Raw genomic sequence first — 18,722 nt, forward strand, 5'->3', positions numbered from 1 at the left:
TGTAGACCAGGCTGGTCTCGAACTCACAGAGATCCGCCTGCCTCTGCCTCCCAAGTGCTGGGATTAAAGGCGTGCGCCACCACCGCCCGGCTTGTGATTTTTTTTCTTATCTTTTACATAGGACTTAATTCTGCAACAAAAGATTTCTGAAGCAGTTTTTAGCTATTTTAGATACAGATTCCTGACTTTTATTTGTATAGAATTAGATTATTAAGAAGACAAATTTCATGTTACATATTTTTTTTCAAAATATTATAGTTGCAATGGTAATAATATTACAGAAAGGAACAATCAAGAAAATAAAAAGATTTAAAGGTCATAGATGTACAGTAATTTTTGTACACAATTTAATTAATATTGTATGAAAAACAGAGGGAAAAGAGAATGTACGTGTAGGATCTAGGTAAAACAAGGCACTTCTGAATCTGAAAAATTCAGAGTCTGTTATTTTTGTACCGGATAAGAGCAGCATATCTGTCTTATTACTGACTTATCTTCAGCACCTACCACAGGGCCTGGTCCTTGGAATCAGAAATATTTGCTGACAAAATAAAGGCCAAAGAACCTGCATCCCCATTACAAAATGAGCAGCAGATTAGTCTTATCTGCTAAACTATTTATTTGGAAGGACTCAGCCAACTTAGACAGGCAGCAGAGACATCTCACTGACACCTAGTGGGAGATGAAGTTGTGGATTCAAGTAAAGTTTACTTTTTTTAGTATAATATATACAATCACATGATTTTTAAAATTTGACATATATTATCACATAAATTAAAGTAGATAGGTCTCTGATTCTTTAGAGCATTCTTTGTGTACCCACCCCAATCTAATTTCCGTGTTTTTTTTTATTTTACTCATTTAAGCAATTCCTAATGTTTATTGAAAGACAGAGTAATCGATAGAGAAGAGATGAGATAGACAAAAAACATGTGTCTTTAACCAAAAGCATTTCACAATATTTAGTATAAAGTGAATCCAACTGAAATGTGGGATGAATAACAACTTTCTAGTCTTCACCACACTATCAGCAGCCAAGACTTCTATTTCATGATCTGTTCCTGCTTAGTAGATCCTGTCACTTTGCCTCTTGGTGTGATAATCTGCAAGGCACTTTTGCTTAATCAGAGCTCCTTAAGTCTGACACCATCACCTCATGCTGTCCTAAGCGCTGTCCTGGCTTCTCAGCAGTCAGCCTCCTTATCCCCTACTTAAATTTGTAATCTGCCTGTCTTGTTCCGCTTCGGTTCTACAGGAAGGCATCATGCTGTCATTTGCCCACAGAAGAGTTGATTTCGACAGAGCATTTTCTCTGCTCTTCACTCTTTGACCTCTCCATTAAGAACCTGTCCCTGCTGGGTAATACAAAACTCTAAGGCTCATAACTCCTACGGTTGAAAATTCTCAAAGAAATGGATGGCCTTGCTAGGATAGGTTGAAGTCTGACAGCCTCAAAGGACTGCATGAGATCACTGCCTTTGTTCCTTTCCTCATTATTGTTCGAGGCACTGGGTAACAGTCAACTCGCCACTCACTTCATTATCCCTCGGTATTTTTTCTCCACGCCTCTGCCTGGCTAGCTGTCGGAAGCAAACGCTGCATATCACTTTACTGTTTAAAAGTCTTGAACGCTTTGAATTCAGTTTTGAACTGAATATTCTGTCTTTAAACGTAAAAGCTCTCCATTATATACCTGTCGGCGTTTGCTTTCTGTTCTGTGATAAAACATGGACCAATGCCAACTCCTGCGTCATGTTCTGACCATGGAAAGCTTACAGGTTACAGTACATCACGGAGAAAATCAAGGCAAACACTGAAGCAGAGACCTGGAGGAACGTCACTGAGTGGCTTGCTTCCCATCACTTGCCCTGGTGTCTTTCTTACAAAGCACAGGCCTATGTATACTATATTGTAGGCAGTCATTAAAATAACCCACCAACATGCATACATGTCAGTCTGATGGAAGCATCCCTTCCACTGTAGAGGTGCGGGTCTTCCCATCTGTGACAAGGTGACCTAGAGCATTAGCCATTACAGTCCCCAAGCTACCTATCACCCTCATACTTTCACTACGTCTTTATATTCCAGCTATCTACAGTGCTCTGGATGGCATAATGTCGTCTAATGACTTCTCTTCTGAAAACTCTCTTCCTTAGCTTTGGAAGACTTACGGTCATGTTCCAAAACAACAAAATCGTAATCCTTCTCCAAGTCCAGGACAAACACACTTCTTGAATCCATAAATTCCTAAGCAACACAATGAGTCACTACATTTGCCGTGGGCCGATACTCTGATTTCCTTCTGATACATGTAGATTGTGCTCATCCTAGAATAGTGACTGATTCAGTGTGTGGCCTGTGTTTTTCCATCCTTAACAAAGGATCGTCATAGCATTGCACTTTCAAATCTCTCGGGTAGCATGTGATTTAAGTTTGCAGTGCTCGGAGGAAGTATAGTACAAGGTTAAAGCTGAAAGACAAATACGAATATCAGTGTTTCTCATCTCTTTCGTGTGGTGGTACATTCTTTGTGTTTTGATAAATAAATCTTGCCTAAAGAGCAGAGGAAAAGCTAAAGCCGCTAGAGGTCAGGCATTGGTGATACACACTTTTAATCCCGGAATTTGGGAGACAGAGTCAGGTGGATCTCTTTGAGTTCAAGGCCACCGTGGGTTACACAAAATCGATGCCGAAACAAATCCAGTTAGTAGTGGCGCACACCTTTAATCCCAGTCATAGGGAGTCACACACCTTCGATCCCAGCACTAGAGAGAATGTAAAATGGGAGGGAAAAAAGGCTTAGTTTGTTCTTAGCTTGTGGTCTCCCAGCCTTGGTAGAGATAAGACTTCTCTAGTAACTTGGCTGTTTTGCTTTTCTGGTTTTCCGGTTGAACCTTAATTTCTGTCTCTGGGTTTTTATTATTTGTTCTACACTTTCAGATGTTAATTAATTCACACTTCCCTCCCAGGACAGTATATAGGATATTTATAGATAAAATTCCATTTGCCCAAATATGCACTCCATACACAATATTGGTATGGATGGTAGGAGGAAAATTGTTTGACACCGTTGTCCTATCACTAAGCTTGAAGACAGCCAGATGTGGCATAGGCTCTACTGTGGCATGCTAGCTACATAAAGCTTCTAGGCAATGATTTGCAGAATTTGTGGAATGCTTTTTTCCTAAAGTATATAGAAGCAAAGGCTAATGGTTGAGTTGTAGACATAAATTATAATGTACTGTGAATACATTTGTGATTTCTCATTTTGTGAATTAACAATGAGTGCGTTATTGTAACATAAAATGCTGTTATTTTGTGACATCTATTTCTGTAACAATAGGATTTATAAGGTATATATAATGTTCAGTATATGCCAAATATAAACGTCTTAAAATATACTGACAACTGCGAAGAATAGCATAAGGAGAGTGAGTTTAGCAGAAGGGGCTACCATGAGAAGTGATGACCAATGCTGCTCTACAACCTATATTGACAGAGCTGAAAAACCTCCAAATACAGCAGAAATCATTTTGGAATAGTCTTTTTTATTACTAATCATAAACCCAAGTATTTTGCTACATCTCGGAACATGATATATATAAAATCACACAATTCCACATAGTTCCAGGTAATTAAAGCTTTTAAATATATATTAGACTAGCAAACACACTGATTATTTACCCATAAAATAGGAATTAGTGGAAGTAGTAAAGAGATGCTCATTGGTTAAGAGCACTAGTTGCTCTTTCAAAGGAACTGAGTTAAATTCCTGGAACCCACAAGGGGGGCTCACAACCATTTATAACTCCAGTTTCAGGGTAGCCTTCTTCCGACTTTCCATGGGTAAATACAATGCCGAAAATTAAACAACAAGCTCCACATGCTCAAGGACCAGATAAAAGATAAAGTGTTATGGATATCAAATTTGATCTGTGACCTTGTGGAAGTCACTTGAAAAACTGTGAATATACACTATAAAATTCAAATTTATACCAATTGGTTTTAAACTCTCATTCCAATATTAACAGTTTCATAGAATTGTATATATAACTGTTATAATGAAACCTTAGATTTTATCTAATCTTTGGAAAGACAAGTAAAATATTTTTTGACAGATTATCAGATAAGGAAGCAAAAATTCATAGAATTGAGACAAACTGATCAATGAATGTTTCTCTCTTTATAAACACAGTCTGCCTCCTACATCTAATTGTGTTGTTCACTCAACTGATGAAATACAAAGTTATTTACATTTACAAGCTCTTAAAAAATTTTTATCACAAATCATCAAATATTTAGGAGAAATGACAATCAAGGGGTGTTGTGATTGTGTTTATGCTTTTTAAAACACCAAGTGTATTTATAAGAGGAAAAAAATAGCTGTGTTGTTAATTTCCCCTGAGAAATTATAATAGTATTTAAGATATCAGATCTAATTAAAGACCCAAGAGTTTATATGTTTGTCTGTATGTGTGTGTATGTATGTGTGTGTGTACAGATGAAATGTATCTATATGCTTGTTTCAGCTATGTGAAATGTCTATTTCCCATAAATGTACACTCTTAATTAGACAGAGAAAAATGTGAAGTCAAATACACATTTTTACCCCATAGAAAAATTACAATAATAAGAAAATCATTAGATATCATAATATTCATTTGTTTTTACATCTTCAAGTTATCTAGAATATATTGAGAACTTCACTGTAATATAAATCTTTCTACTACCTAATTGGGATAAGTGCCCATCATTTTGAAATACAACTTTATGTAAATAATTATGTTAAATAATCAATTACAATTTTATGTTCATCATTAACTTAATTCCAAAGTATATCAACTGATTTTTCTTTTACTGATGCTTTTCTTATTTGGAAAGATGATTTATTTATTCTTAGCACAGACTAGCTTTATTGGATAAGGTCACAACTACTTGATAAACAAATAAAATGATTCTCAGTGGATTTGGTTCATTGAATTACCCAAATAATATCAAATGAAATTAGATGGATTGGAAGTAATTTCCTTCTAATATATAAACTTTCTCAATTGTACCATAAAGTAGTCTATAATAATATATGCTAAAGATTCACCTATATGTATGTGCTATAAGAGGGCAGATGTAAGCTGAACATAATAGTGCATGCCTTTATCATGTCTTGGAAAAAAAAATAAGAAAAAGCCAAAGAAAAAGGTCATATCTGAAATTTTCCCTATAAGAATTGCTTATAAAATGTAGCTATAAAATTATAATACATTACAAGTCTCTTTGTTCAAATAACAGGTAATGAGAAAGTTAAATTAAAAAATCAAATAGGTATTTGTTTTTAGCCCAATGAAACTCCCCTTTGAAAGTAGCGCTTGCCATGGGGAATTTATTTCTTATTGTAATCACTACACACACACACACACACACACACACACACACACACACACACACACACAAATCTCAGTTTATTCAAAATGCAACCGTACCAGGAAAAATAACTATTCCTAAAGCAACAACAGAGAAGAGTAGGGCAAGTAGAATAGGCAAACTGAGGCAGTGCTTTCCTTCAAAGCACTAAGAACTCAATCTGACCCCAGAATAGGGAGGAGGTTACAAGTGGTAACCTGGAGCTCACTGTTGGCCAGATGTCGTATCTGGTGAGTGCCTGGCCAGTGAGAGATAAAGAGTGAAAATGGCAGTAGATGACACCTGAGGAACGAGCCCTTCCCCATGCCTGGTTCTTCTCTGGCACAGACAACAAACCAACATGCATACGCACTTGCACACACACGTGCATATACACAAGCACACCCAAATGCACACGCACTTGCATGTACACATGCGCCTGTGCAGACAAGAGCATACACAAATATAAAATTAGAAACAAAAATTGCAAAGCTACTTTTTTATGTTTTGTCAATGGACGATCTATTTCTTTTTATTGTTATTTCTTTTTATTGATTTGATTGAGCTATACATTTTTTTTCTCTGTTCCCTTCCCTACCTCTCCCCTTCCCTTCAACCCTCTACCATGGTCCCCATGCTCTTAATTTACTTAGAAGATCTTGCCTTTTATACTGTCCATGTAGATTAGATCCATGCATGTCTTTCTTAGAGTCCTCTTTGTCGTCCAGGTTTTCTGAAATTGTGATATGTAGGCTGGCTTTCTTTGCTTTATGTTTAAGAACTTTCCTAATCTAAAGAAAGATATCCCTATGAAGATACAAGAAGATTACAGAATACCAAATATATTGGATCAAAAACAAAGTCCCCTTGCCACATAATAATGAAAGCACTAAACATACAGCATAAAGAAAGACTATTTTTTTACAATTATTATCCTTTTTATAATTATTTTTTTGATTTATTTATTTATTTATTTGTTAAAGATTTCTGTCTCTTCCCCGCCACCGCCTCCCATATCCCTCCCCCTCCCCCAATTAAGTCCCCCCCCCTCCTCAGCCCGAAAAGTAATCAGGGTTCCCTGTCCTGTGGGAAGTCCAAGGAACTCCCACCTCCATCCAGGTCTAGCAAGTTGAGCATCCAAACTGCCTAGGCTCCCACAAAGCCAGTGCTTACCCCTGGACCCAGCAATACCACTCTTGGGAATATACCCAAGAGAGGCCTTATCATACAACAAAAGTATATGCTCTACAATGTTCATAGCAGCATTGTTTGTAATAACCAGAACCTGGAAACAACCTAGATGCCCTTCAATGGAAGAATGGATGAAGAAAGTATGGAATATATACATATTAGAATACTACTCAGCAGTAAAAAACAAGAAAGACTATTAATAGCTGCAAAGGAAAAAGGCCAAATAACATATAAGTGCAGACCTATCAGAATTATACCTGATTTCTCAATGGAAACAATGAAAGCTAGAAGGTCCTGGTCAAGCGTTATGCAGACACTATAAGAGACCACGGACACCAGCCCAGATTTTTATACAATCTATTTCTTATGTTAGGAATTTTCCTTCCTACTGTGAATTTATTTTGAACTAATTGCTCTTCCCTAGCTATACCGTTTAGAATGTAGCAGGACAAAAATGTGTTTGTAATTAAATAGAAAGCAATATGAACTAAACTAATTCAGAACTAAATGGAAATGGTATGACAATATATTGCTAGTCAATATACTATATTCTAATAATAATTTTATAGTTCTGTATGTAAGAAAGATAATAAAAAGATTATTTCTATAAAACTCTTGTTCTATATAATTTTCTTACATATTATGCTAAATAATGAAAGTACTCAATGAGAAGTCGGAAGAGGTAATCAAAATTTATATATAATAAAAAGAGAAGTGAAAATCACACTTTAAAATTCCAGAGTTATGTGTTCCAATATAAGGAAAATATAGTATTAAATAAAAATTACCAGTTCCTAATAATGTAGTTAATTCCTAAATATAGTTACATTATTAAATAATTGTTGATAATAATACTAATTATGTGATATTTTCTCACTCTTGAATTCCTAGCAGAAATAATGAAATAACATAACTTCTGAAATGGTTATTATTTTCCTTGGTTGTTGTTTCTATTAATTCGATGAAAGAGAATGGTTGGTGCTAAAATGATTATAATTTTTCCTACTCACAAACACAGAAGGTAACCAGTATGGATCCAAACTTTGAATAAGTGAAGAAAATAAGACAATGGCATCCCTACAATGTAATTATTTCTGTGGGTATTTAACTAATTGCTTTTAAAATTCCAGTCATTTCAAGTGGGGAGAGCGTTCTTTGGTCTTTCACTCAACCCCCTCAGACTCCGCTGTGTCTTAAAACCTTACCGCTAATTTGTTTATTAACTGAGAAAAATGGAACAGTAGGGATTTGCCACCTCTTTCCTTTCAAGTCAATTAGACCTCAGCCTATGTATATTCTTACACAAATCTCAACCTAATACTAAAGCCCTCTTTTTTTCTTTTAGATAATGTGTCTCATTTAAATCATTACCCCTAGAAAAATTCATAAGAAACACATTTTACCCTCATGTTTACCTATGACCAGATGATTCTAACTGTTGCTTTTCAGTATTTCTATCTAGCTCTGTATATACATACATATGTGCTTCTGTGTGTGTGTGTATACTATATGTCTAATAAATACATAGAAAATAAAACTTGACAAACAAAACTTGATGTCTGTTCAATATGTGTATCTGACATACTTTACTCGATTCTCCCAGGAAACATGTTACAGATACATAGAACAATATCACATCCTGAATTCTGACATTGATGTAATTTACGAACCTAATTTAGGTTTTAACAGATACGTATGTATAAATATGTATATACACATATATACATACATATGCATGAATATAAATATTAAATTATTTATATATCATATATTGTTTTGTGTATATGAGAATATTTATAATAAGTTTAGTAAATTTTATGGGTGTAGATTAAACATAGTAAGCCCTCACCGAAAATACAAAACTTTAAAGTTTCCTATTAATGTTCATTCTTTCATTTTTCTTTTTGTAGTCTATTGCATGCTACTCCTTCCAAGGAAAATATTCTCAATGTAGATGTTGTATGTATGTGTCTAACATCCTTCTATAGTTACATAAATCCACCTTTGCTTAATATTGTCACGTAGGGATTCCCTTGTTATTCTAATAAGGAAGTAATCTCTACAGAAATAACTGGTATGAGCTAGAGTTAATATTTTAAGATGTGGTTTGAATAAGGCCAACTAAATTTTCTAATTGCAGATATATATCTTCTGAAATGTGTTAATGTTTAGTTTTCTATGGATTAGGAAGGGAGATGTTTGAGTTTCTGAGACAGTGATAGTTAAAAAAGAAGTCTCTGGTGTGTTATTCAGACTTTGAGCTATGAAAGTAGACCAACAGGGGCTTAGGTCATGCTATGCATCTCTAGTTCTGGAAAATTTAAAACTGCTTATTTAACAGACCTAAGTTTATCTATAAATTGAGGCTGTGTTAGCAGTTAGTTCATAGAGATCTTCTTTCTTTTGAAGGTTAAGTGAATTGTATGAATAATGTCACTGGCCATTACTTAAATGGTATATTATCAGTAAAATTAATGAATATCTATGAAACTTTGGGATTCAACTACCTTACTCTAAGACCAGTTCTAGAAGGCTATCTAGATTTTTTTTTTACTATTATTGGGGGTTGGTAAAATGTTCCCTGAAATTTTCATTTTGCAATTCTGAAAAAGGCATATAAAATTAAAAGGCAACAGTTTTCATTTCTAAAATCAGATGTTTAAAAATTCTTACTTTAAAAATATGAGCATGAAAATTGACACAGTTATAGATTGCACATTGCTCTTGCTGGTGTTGCTGCTTGTGTGTGGGTTGTCAAATTTAATATAATGCTGTCATTTTTAGTTTCTCACTTATGAACATTTTCTTGATTCCTACACCACTACAGTCAATACATTGCAACACAATGTGGACTTTGCTGTTTATTTACAACTACACGTATTAGATTGATGTAGCATTACATTGATTATTCTCTTGATAGGTAACTTGTCTATTAATCTCTTATTCAACTAATTAATAGACCTATATGCCTCGTATTCACATACTCATCTACTAAAGATGTAGAAAATAACATCATCACAAGTACTAACAAAACGATGTCTGTTCAATTCTGTACCTGACTTACTTTACTTGATTCTTCAAGGTAAAGTTTTGCAGATATGTAGTACAATATCACAACCTGAATTCTGACATTGGTGTAATTCACCAACATGATTTGGATTTTAAGAGTTCCACAAGCATGAAGGTATTACACTTGTAGTAATTTTATGGTTGTACTTTTCCATGACAACCACCATAGTCAAGACTTAGAAACTTCCATTACAAGGAGTCATATAGTACTCACAAGCAATTACCCCTGAACTCTTTTTCATGTATTCTGATGCTGTCAACTAATTAATTATGTACTTTCACAAATTAGTCGCCTTTAAAATGATATATAACCAACCAAACTATACATAATCTGGGTTTTAAGTTTTTAACATGACAACTTCTGTGACATAGAAACCATGTGTGGATTTATGCCTCTTTGATCCTGAGCATGATTTCGTATTATGGATTTACCACCATTTAGCCATCTGTGGGGATAAATACTTACTTACACACCACCTGGGCTATAAAATAAGTATATGATAAGTTCTACAACAAATGCAATAATCCTTCATGGAGGGTCTGATTCTAATTTTGTTTCCGTTTCTGTGGAGGAAAAATCTGAAACAAAAGCAACATAGAAGGGAAAATGTTTATTTTAGCTCAGAGTTCCAGATTATAGTCCATCATTATGAAAAAGTCAAAGTAACAGAAAGAGGTGACATCACATCCATGATTCTTAGCAGTTATTAAAAATATATTTATGGTTTTTTGTTTACTTGATTCTGCTCAGCTGGCTTTTCCAACATATACACTGCAAGACGTGCTGCCTAGGGAAGGGTATAACCCCCTGTGGTGGTACATCAATGCTTCACTCAGTTCCGGCTATAGGGCACCACTATATAAACAGTCACTCACTGAGACTCTTCCAGGGTTTTTCTAGGATATGTCAAGATGGCAAAGCTAAGTATCACAATGCAATAGCATCCTGCCACTCTCCCCACAATGTGTGGATGATGATGCAGTTTTATCTAGCATTATGTCCGGATTTAGTATTTATAGTCCGCACTTATGCTATTCACTTTTACTTAATGTTAGCAAGTTTAAAATGATATCATAAAGGCTTGCTGTGATTTTTGATTTTCATTTTGTAAGTTAATGATGTGGAATTTATTTTCACATAACATTTCATGTTCTTTGAAAAAAAATCTTTTTGTCCATCTTGCTTTTTGATTGTCAAGGCAGAGAGAGTGCTATTCCTTCTGTTTCTCTCTCTCTCTCTCTCTCTCTCTCTCTCTCTCTCTCTCGCTCGCTCACTCTCTCACTTGCTCTTGCTCTTATTCTTTTGTTCTATCTACCTCACTCTGATGTAAGTTCAATATCTTCCGAACAATTATTTCCTCTCATTGGCCGTGTTCTTTTCACCCCTTCACAGTGACTTTAACATGGTGGAAATGATTGCTTTGTAATGCCATCATGCCACAACCTCAAATACCTGCAAAGACTGTCTCAGTTGAGGAATTTCCTAGGTCAGAGTCCCTTAGACCTATGAGCATTTTTATAGAAGGATGTCTTCACTGCATCAATTGAGTTGAAATATAATACCATAAATATGGACAGAATCATTTCATGGGCTAGACACTGAGCTGAGCAAGAAAGTAAGGAAGTGTCCTTCATCTCTTTACGCTTGAGTGTGGCTAGGATGTGACAAGTTCCTTGAATTCCCAAAGTGGGGAGCTGTATTTCAGAATTCTAAGGCAAATAACCACTCCCAGCCTTTTGTTTTCATTTGTCTACTTTTTAAGTGGGATACTTGCTTGTCACACAGAAGAAATAGCTGTAACGTAGACTTTGGAAATTTATTATAATGATCATTATTTAATGATTCAGATGCTATGCTATTTTTTTAGAAAAAGCTAACACATAGATTTTCCAAGAAATAGAAAATCACTTACTTCATAGATATTTTAAAGTTAATGCAAGCATATTTTTAAAAGTCAGTTTTGGAACAACACATAAACATGAGGAAAGTTGTGGAATTTAAGTCTCACAGTTTGGAACTGTGAAACTGATTCTGCTAATATAAAAACTAAATGTCTTTTTGCCTTTTGATAGGTTCAGTTGCCACTGCCTGTCGTGACCCAGGAGTCCCCATGAATGGGACACGGAATGGGGATGGACGAGAACCTGGAGATACAGTTGTTTTTCAGTGTGACCCTGGATATGAGCTTCAGGGACAGGAAAGAATAACCTGCATTCAGGTAGAAAATCGATACTTCTGGCAGCCCAGCCCACCAGTCTGTATAGGTATGATTAAAGAATAATTAAAATTTTATAAAATATAATGCAATGATTAAAAGCTGGTATTGATGTTCTTAGACACTATATTCAGAAAAGTGGTATATGAGAGTCTGATATTTCAGAGGAATATCCACAAACCACAAAATGTACAAAATTATCCTGATTAAATACTAATTTCTATAGTTAAGAGTCCACAATTTTAGTATATTCTGAACAACCCGAACTTATAGAAGTTCATCTAGTAGGTTTCCTTAAATATTTTTTCAGCCTTTATTTATTGGATAAAGTTGTTATCTTTTGGTTTAAGATTTAGAGGCACTGAGAATCTGCAGTTAAAATGAGCTGGGTTGATTTACTCTAGATATGCTTATTTCTTCTAAGAAACTTATATCAGCAGCTATTTTAGAGATTCAAAGGGCAAGCTGTCCATTTAAGTCAGGAATATCAAAAGAACATCAAGTATTGTTTTGATGATCTGAGGAGTGTCCAGACCTTCTCCCATGCTTTCACTTGCCTGACTTTTGTCTCCATGTTTGTTCTCAAATCTCCAAGTCAAGTCAGGCTCAGGAGAGATTCAAGATATAGACCTTTTGGTACCAGAGCTGAAAAAAAAAAAATCAAGCTTAGGGAAATGGCCATTTTTATTAATACAAACATTAAGATAATCTTAAATTTAATTAAATTGTTTAGTATTAAGCCATTCTGTTCAAATATCAATGTAGATGTCATTCTTAATTTACAATATATTTTTCACTAAACCAAGCTTATGATTATACTCAAATTTTTTTATTCATTTATATATTCACAAATTCATTGCACCATAAGCAGCTTCAAACGGGATTCTGCATCTTGCTCATTCAATATTGCATTCAAAGCATTTGATATAATGAGACTTCACATGTTTTAAATGAAAAGCCATATTTTGGTTCATTTATACACAGTTCATGAACTTTATTTGGCTCATTTATAATTATTTATAAGTACATTTTCAATATAGTTCCATAGTTTTTTTTTCCAAATAACATGTGGAATTTGAAAATGTGTTTTCAACACTTCATTAATAAGCAAACAACTCACATCAAAGTCACAAAGTCAAATACATTAGTTACTTGATCTCTCCCATTCACCCGAAATTAACAACAAAATGAAAAAATTGCCGAATCTTATCAACCTACTTCTCAATAAAATGAAAGCTAAAAATGTATTTTTACAACACATTTTCTATATTTTGTATATAGGCTTTTAAAACATATTATTTAGCAATATCCAAAGGCATAATCCATCCTGGAGGGAGAATGGTAGCTCTGGGTCTCTTCTGTAGATGATGAGGCAGATAAGAAGAACCTAGAGTATAAAATCTAAAACAAAATAATGGCATAACTTGTACTAGTTCAGATTTTGATACATTTTTATAGTTTATCTACAATACCTATGTTCTAGTGCCCTCTATGCACTACTGCAAGTTTATATTATCAGATGTCAACTAATTTATATTTATAAAATCTTTATCAATAATGGCAGGTAAGGGAAGCAACTTGAACGTTTTTGCATTAAAGAGGCTAAAAAATGTAACATATATTTGCTTAAGGGGTCCATGCTCTTATTTCCTACTTGATTGTCACATGAGATTATAGCTTAGGTTAGTTTATAACTCCGTATACTAACTAATTGAAGCTGTGTTGCATCTTCTAAAGAGAATCTCTATATAAAACAAGGCAGTCAGTATTGAAGAATGGAAGGGTAAAGGGCTCACGACCCCTTTTAACAAACTGAAGAGCCATTGAAGGTTATAGCTTCTCATGGATGGAGGGTCATTCCAAGTGCATTTTTCCCAGGGGATGACTCCACAGAAATAATCCATGTTTTGTTTTTCTATTTTTTAAGAAGACATGAAGGGCATGGGGCTTAGGAATCACTCTGAGAATAATTAAGTTAAGAATGAAGGATAAATATGATCAAAATACTTTTCTATGAGATATTCTTAACAATTTAATAGAAATATATTTTATACAAAAAATATGAAATTCCAAAAAATCACTTCAGATTGTCTGGCTTTGTATGATTATTAGGCCAGGGGAATCACTTAATAGGATTATCAGGGCTATAACATTATATTAGCTTGTTTTTATGTAGAATCCTAAAATAATGGAGAGAAATCTACTGAATCTAAGGGGAAAAAAGACAACTCAAACTTTAATAAGTTTAAAGAGTTTTGAGTAAGAGTCTTATAAAATTTCATTTATAAACTACAGTATGCTGTAGCTAACAGGACCTGATATTAAGGGGGAAAGTTGAGCACTAAATCTTACTTATATAGAGCAGCATTTTTATATGGATTATAGAACAGAGCATTATTTTTTTTGGAAGGATAAGATAGCTTCAGGAGAAGATATGCATTAGAACTTCTCTGAGGAAGAAAATAACTTAGAAAAAAGAATCTGAAAAATTGCTAAGGTTGCAGAAAGTTTGACCTCAGCCGCTGATAAGAAAGAACTCCATGATTGCAAACCCTGTGCCCAAGATTAGACCCTGAATGTCTTATAAACTCCGGAAGGGTGCGTCTCTGACCTTAGAGAGTAAAGCATTGTACTTGCATGTGAAAAAGAAAAAGAAAAAAACAATGAGTCTCATAGCAAGTACCAAACAGAAAAATGCCATCTTTAGAGAGTTAATAGAATTCATTCCAACAAAATTGGCAGTGTGAAGATTGCTTTGACATTGCCAGAGGGAGAGTAGCAGCATTCTATTGGGAGGTAAATAACAAAGACATTAGTGTGGGTGGGTTGCTGAGAAAGACAGTATATAGATGAAATGGAATTTGTTTAAAAAAAATTAAGAAGATTGTAAAATAGACCCATAGCTGCTGCCCCTGTCACTGTCTCACAGAAAAATACACTCGGAACAAATCGGGCATGTCAGGATTCCAAAGTAGCCAACTGAAATTTGATTCATGAATGCCTTTGATTTTATTTTGGGCACTTTATGATTAGACATGTAAAAAAAAAAGTGAATGGATCTGTAGCTGGTATGTAAAGTTGAAGGTATTTTAGAATAATTTTATGCATTTATTGGTAGTCTAGGATTTAGAAATATCAGAAAGTTTTACTTTCTTGTTGGCTCTGTTATATTTTTCAAAACTGCCATAGCTGTGAAATACAGAAGGAAAATGTTGGCACTATAAATAATGTAGTAAAAAGAGTAATGGAGTCCTTAAGCCTGAAGGGAAGAAAAGCCATGGGGAAGATCTAGTAAGACTGTTCATATGCATGCAATGCACTTTCCTTTCTTTGTTCAAAAAGAACACAGCTACATGTGTATATGTGTATCTGCATATACTTCCTAACAAAGCAAAGATCAGTATTCCTAGTAGCAAATGAGAAAACTGAAATGATATTGATCCCATTTTGTACTATATTACACAGCGTCCCACTCCATAAAAGCACAGACTCACAAAACTTATCAATCCTATTTTGTCTACATGATATGTACATATTTGCATTTGCTATTGCCCACAACTTTGTACATTTTTCATGTTTGTTCATCATTTATTCATTTAAAAGTCCTAAACACAAACTAAGCTATTATTTTCCAAAGAACAGAGAACCACTCATTAGACTATAGACTCATTCAAGCAGTTAACATAGTTTTCATAATCAAGTTGAAGAACCATTAACATGCTAATAAATATTACAGAAACATCACATGTATCTGGGCAAAAACCCACTATGTAAGAAACAGTCTTGACTTTCCATGTTAGTGTCGGGTAATGTGTAGATGAATTGAGGTTATAAAAATCGAGATAGCCTGAGTGAGGGTACCACTGTCATCATAGTGTATTCCAGGAAGGCTGGTGCTGACTCCAGCTCAACCAGAAGAAAACTGAAGCTTTCCAAATGCTCCTAAAGGTTGTGGTAGATTTTAAATCATAAATGAAACTCACAATGTTTCAAAAGGAGGAATTACATGAACAGAAAGTACATGGAATTATAAGAACTTTTAACCCAGCAATATGAACCAGTAGGTTCAAGATGCTCCTGCCAATCTTGAACTCCTTAATTTGTTACCCCAGACTCACATGATAGAAAGAAAAAAAAATAACTCTTGGGAATTGCCTTCTGACCTCCCTTTCTTTTGATACAAAGACACAAAATTCATGAATTGCTGTAATTTTGTACCATTTTGAATATATTACATCCAAAATGATAAAAGGTGACATTGCAGAGCATGTAGGAGTTGGGTGAGGCAGGTGCCCTACAACTGAGGCTCTGTCTTTTAAGTTTTACAGCATTGCTGCAAACTTTTTATATTTCCATGCTATGATTCAGTATTTTTGCTCAAAAGATAATTGGTAGAAACAGAAGTCAGTTATTGTCATAATCCTAAAAAAAGTTTTAGTTAATTTACATCAAGAAATATGGTTGTAAATGAGGAAAATGAGTCAAATTGAGGTGTACTGATTATTTATGAGATAGATTCTTGATACATCTTGTTGAACTGGATATGAAGATCCAGTGAAGAACATTAGGCTTCATGGCTAGAAATACACATGATGGCTAGGTCAGTCAAGTAACTTAAAAATATACCAAAGTTAGGCTCCATGGTTAGAAATACAAATCATAGAAATCATAATCAAGTAACTTAAGAACATAGCAAGGAGGCATTTTGACTTGAGTATTATGTATTTTTGATATTAGATGATATATTTAGTACTATACTAGGTAGTGATAGCTGTGAAAACTTTTGTGGTTTGTAATTCAGCTGCGATTCAGCAGGACGTGATAGAAAAGGGAGTTTCCTATTAATAAAAGTGATAAATAAAGCCATAAAGTTAAACATAGTCAACACAGAAGACTGTAACAGAATACAACATACTAGGTAAAGCGTGCTGTGTAAGGGTCTCAGGCTACAACATGAAATGGGAAATTTCATGACAGAACTGGTCTATGTAAATTCACTAGAAGAAATTGGACAACAAATCCAAATAGGTAGCCCAGCAATTTGAGTTGAAGTCACCAAGTTAAAAGACTGAATATGAAGAGAAAAAAAACAGCAGTCCCTAGTTGCCTGTAAACTTAAAAGATATTAAGACTGAGCTGACAATAGCTTGCCTTTGATCTGAAGAGGTTTGTTGACAAAGAAAACTTGAGTAGCTAGTTGCAGATAGCAAACACTAGATTAAAGATGTCTGGATCTCCAGGTATGAAAGCTGATTATATCTCTCCAAGACAGTTTAAAATAGAGTACTGAAACATAAGAACAATTGTCTACTGGCTCATACTTGGGCACACTTTTTTGCTGTTACAGATAAAAACAAATTATAGTTACAAAACAATAAAATTAGACTTCCTTTGCCAATTGAATTTCGTAAGCATTGACATTTTATTTTCAAAGTCTTATGGCACACATATAGCTATGGGTAGAAGAGTTCACTGGAATAAGTTGATTGTAAGAGGGCAAGGTCCAAGCCTTCCATGAAGTACAAGAGCGAGTAAAAAGGAAGTTCTCTTTTGCAGACAAAAATCACCAGAAAGACGAAAAAAGGAAGAGCACAGGAAAGTGTGGTGTGCTTGGATAGCTTAGACCATACTGTACTCCAAGTCCAGTTTCCTCTCAGAAGTAGTGTATGATGGTGAAAAGCTGGTGGTGAGGCAAAGTTCAGACACCTGAATTTAAAAGGGAAGCTTAATCAACATTTGGTTAACTCGACTTTTATTCAGACTGTCAAGTGGGCCAGTGTCTGTGTTTTCATTTAGTCATACTAAACAAGAGGCAGCATAGGAGAATTATCTATGTCATAAGTGAGTCTAAGTTAAGTCTTACAGGGAAAGTATGATTTCTTACAACAATTGCGTTTGTTGAACAACAAGAAAAAATGGATATGGCAAATGTTTAATCATCAGATAAATTAGACTTCTCCAGGTGAAATCAACGGGGGCTGGGGGAAAAATGCCCTATAAAGCTGCACTTCATGTTTGGAATAGGAGATTTTGAAGGGAAGCTATGAAGTAAAGAAAGGCTCTTGAGTGGAGAGGAAGATTCGTACCAGGCTGAGGGTGTTTCCTTTTTCAGGAAGATGCTTTATTCCCAGATTCAGCGGACACTCACGTTTGAAATAGGAAAGTGGCAGAGCATCAAGATGTACTCCATCAATTCATTTACTAGCATGTCCCCAGATGCTAGAAAAATATACAAGAAGGGAAACAGTGTGGGTACTATGGATGAGCATAGAGACACTCTAAATAGCTAGGTGCTGAAGTCACTATTTATGCGCAAGGGTAGTGGCATGGAGGAGTACAGTCAGGGATATGGAAAATTATTGACTTCTGTTGATTGCTGGCTACCTAAAAGAGATTTTCTTTTCTTCCAAAGTCAACTTTGGCTGACAAAAGAATTTGTTTGCCTTTCTGCTGAATTGTAAACATTACCTAGGCAAACAACAATTTTAAAAGTCAGACAAGAAAGCTGATTTTGTAGAAGGAACCATGAGAACACAAGAGTCCCCATAACACAAGTGTACACGTCTCTGCTCTCCTTATCTGCCACTGAGGCTATGTTGCTTTTTAAATATAATCGTATCCCTTAAAGAACCTTTGACTCTGACTGGAAAATATTGTTACTGTCTACTGACTGATTACAGAAAACCATGTCTCGGACAACAATAGAATCTGTAGTAATTGTCCATTTTTTTCAATCAAGCAATTTAGGAGGGAAAAAAGTATAGTTACAGGAAGATTGCTGAAAGGCAATCACAGTTCTTAGGTTATCACTCATTTTGATTCTTTTTTTTTTTTTTTTTTTTTTTTTTT

At 34.7% G+C, this 18,722-nt stretch overlaps 1 protein-coding gene across 2 annotated transcripts in view; it reads left to right on the forward strand.

Annotated features, from left to right (window-relative positions):
• The window catches only part of Csmd3 (CUB and Sushi multiple domains 3), a 952,990-nt gene that overhangs the window by 702,181 nt on the left and 232,087 nt on the right, over nucleotides 1-18,722 (forward strand). For both annotated transcript variants that reach the window (XM_026785886.1, XM_026785885.1), the window contains one exon: nucleotides 11,731-11,922. In XM_026785886.1, coding sequence (XP_026641687.1) covers nucleotides 11,731-11,922 — 192 coding nt within the window. The remainder of the gene's footprint in view (nucleotides 1-11,730; nucleotides 11,923-18,722) is intronic.

Source organism: Microtus ochrogaster, linkage group LG3, assembly GCF_000317375.1.
Source record: "Microtus ochrogaster isolate Prairie Vole_2 linkage group LG3, MicOch1.0, whole genome shotgun sequence".
NCBI lineage: Eukaryota > Metazoa > Chordata > Mammalia > Rodentia > Cricetidae > Microtus > Microtus ochrogaster.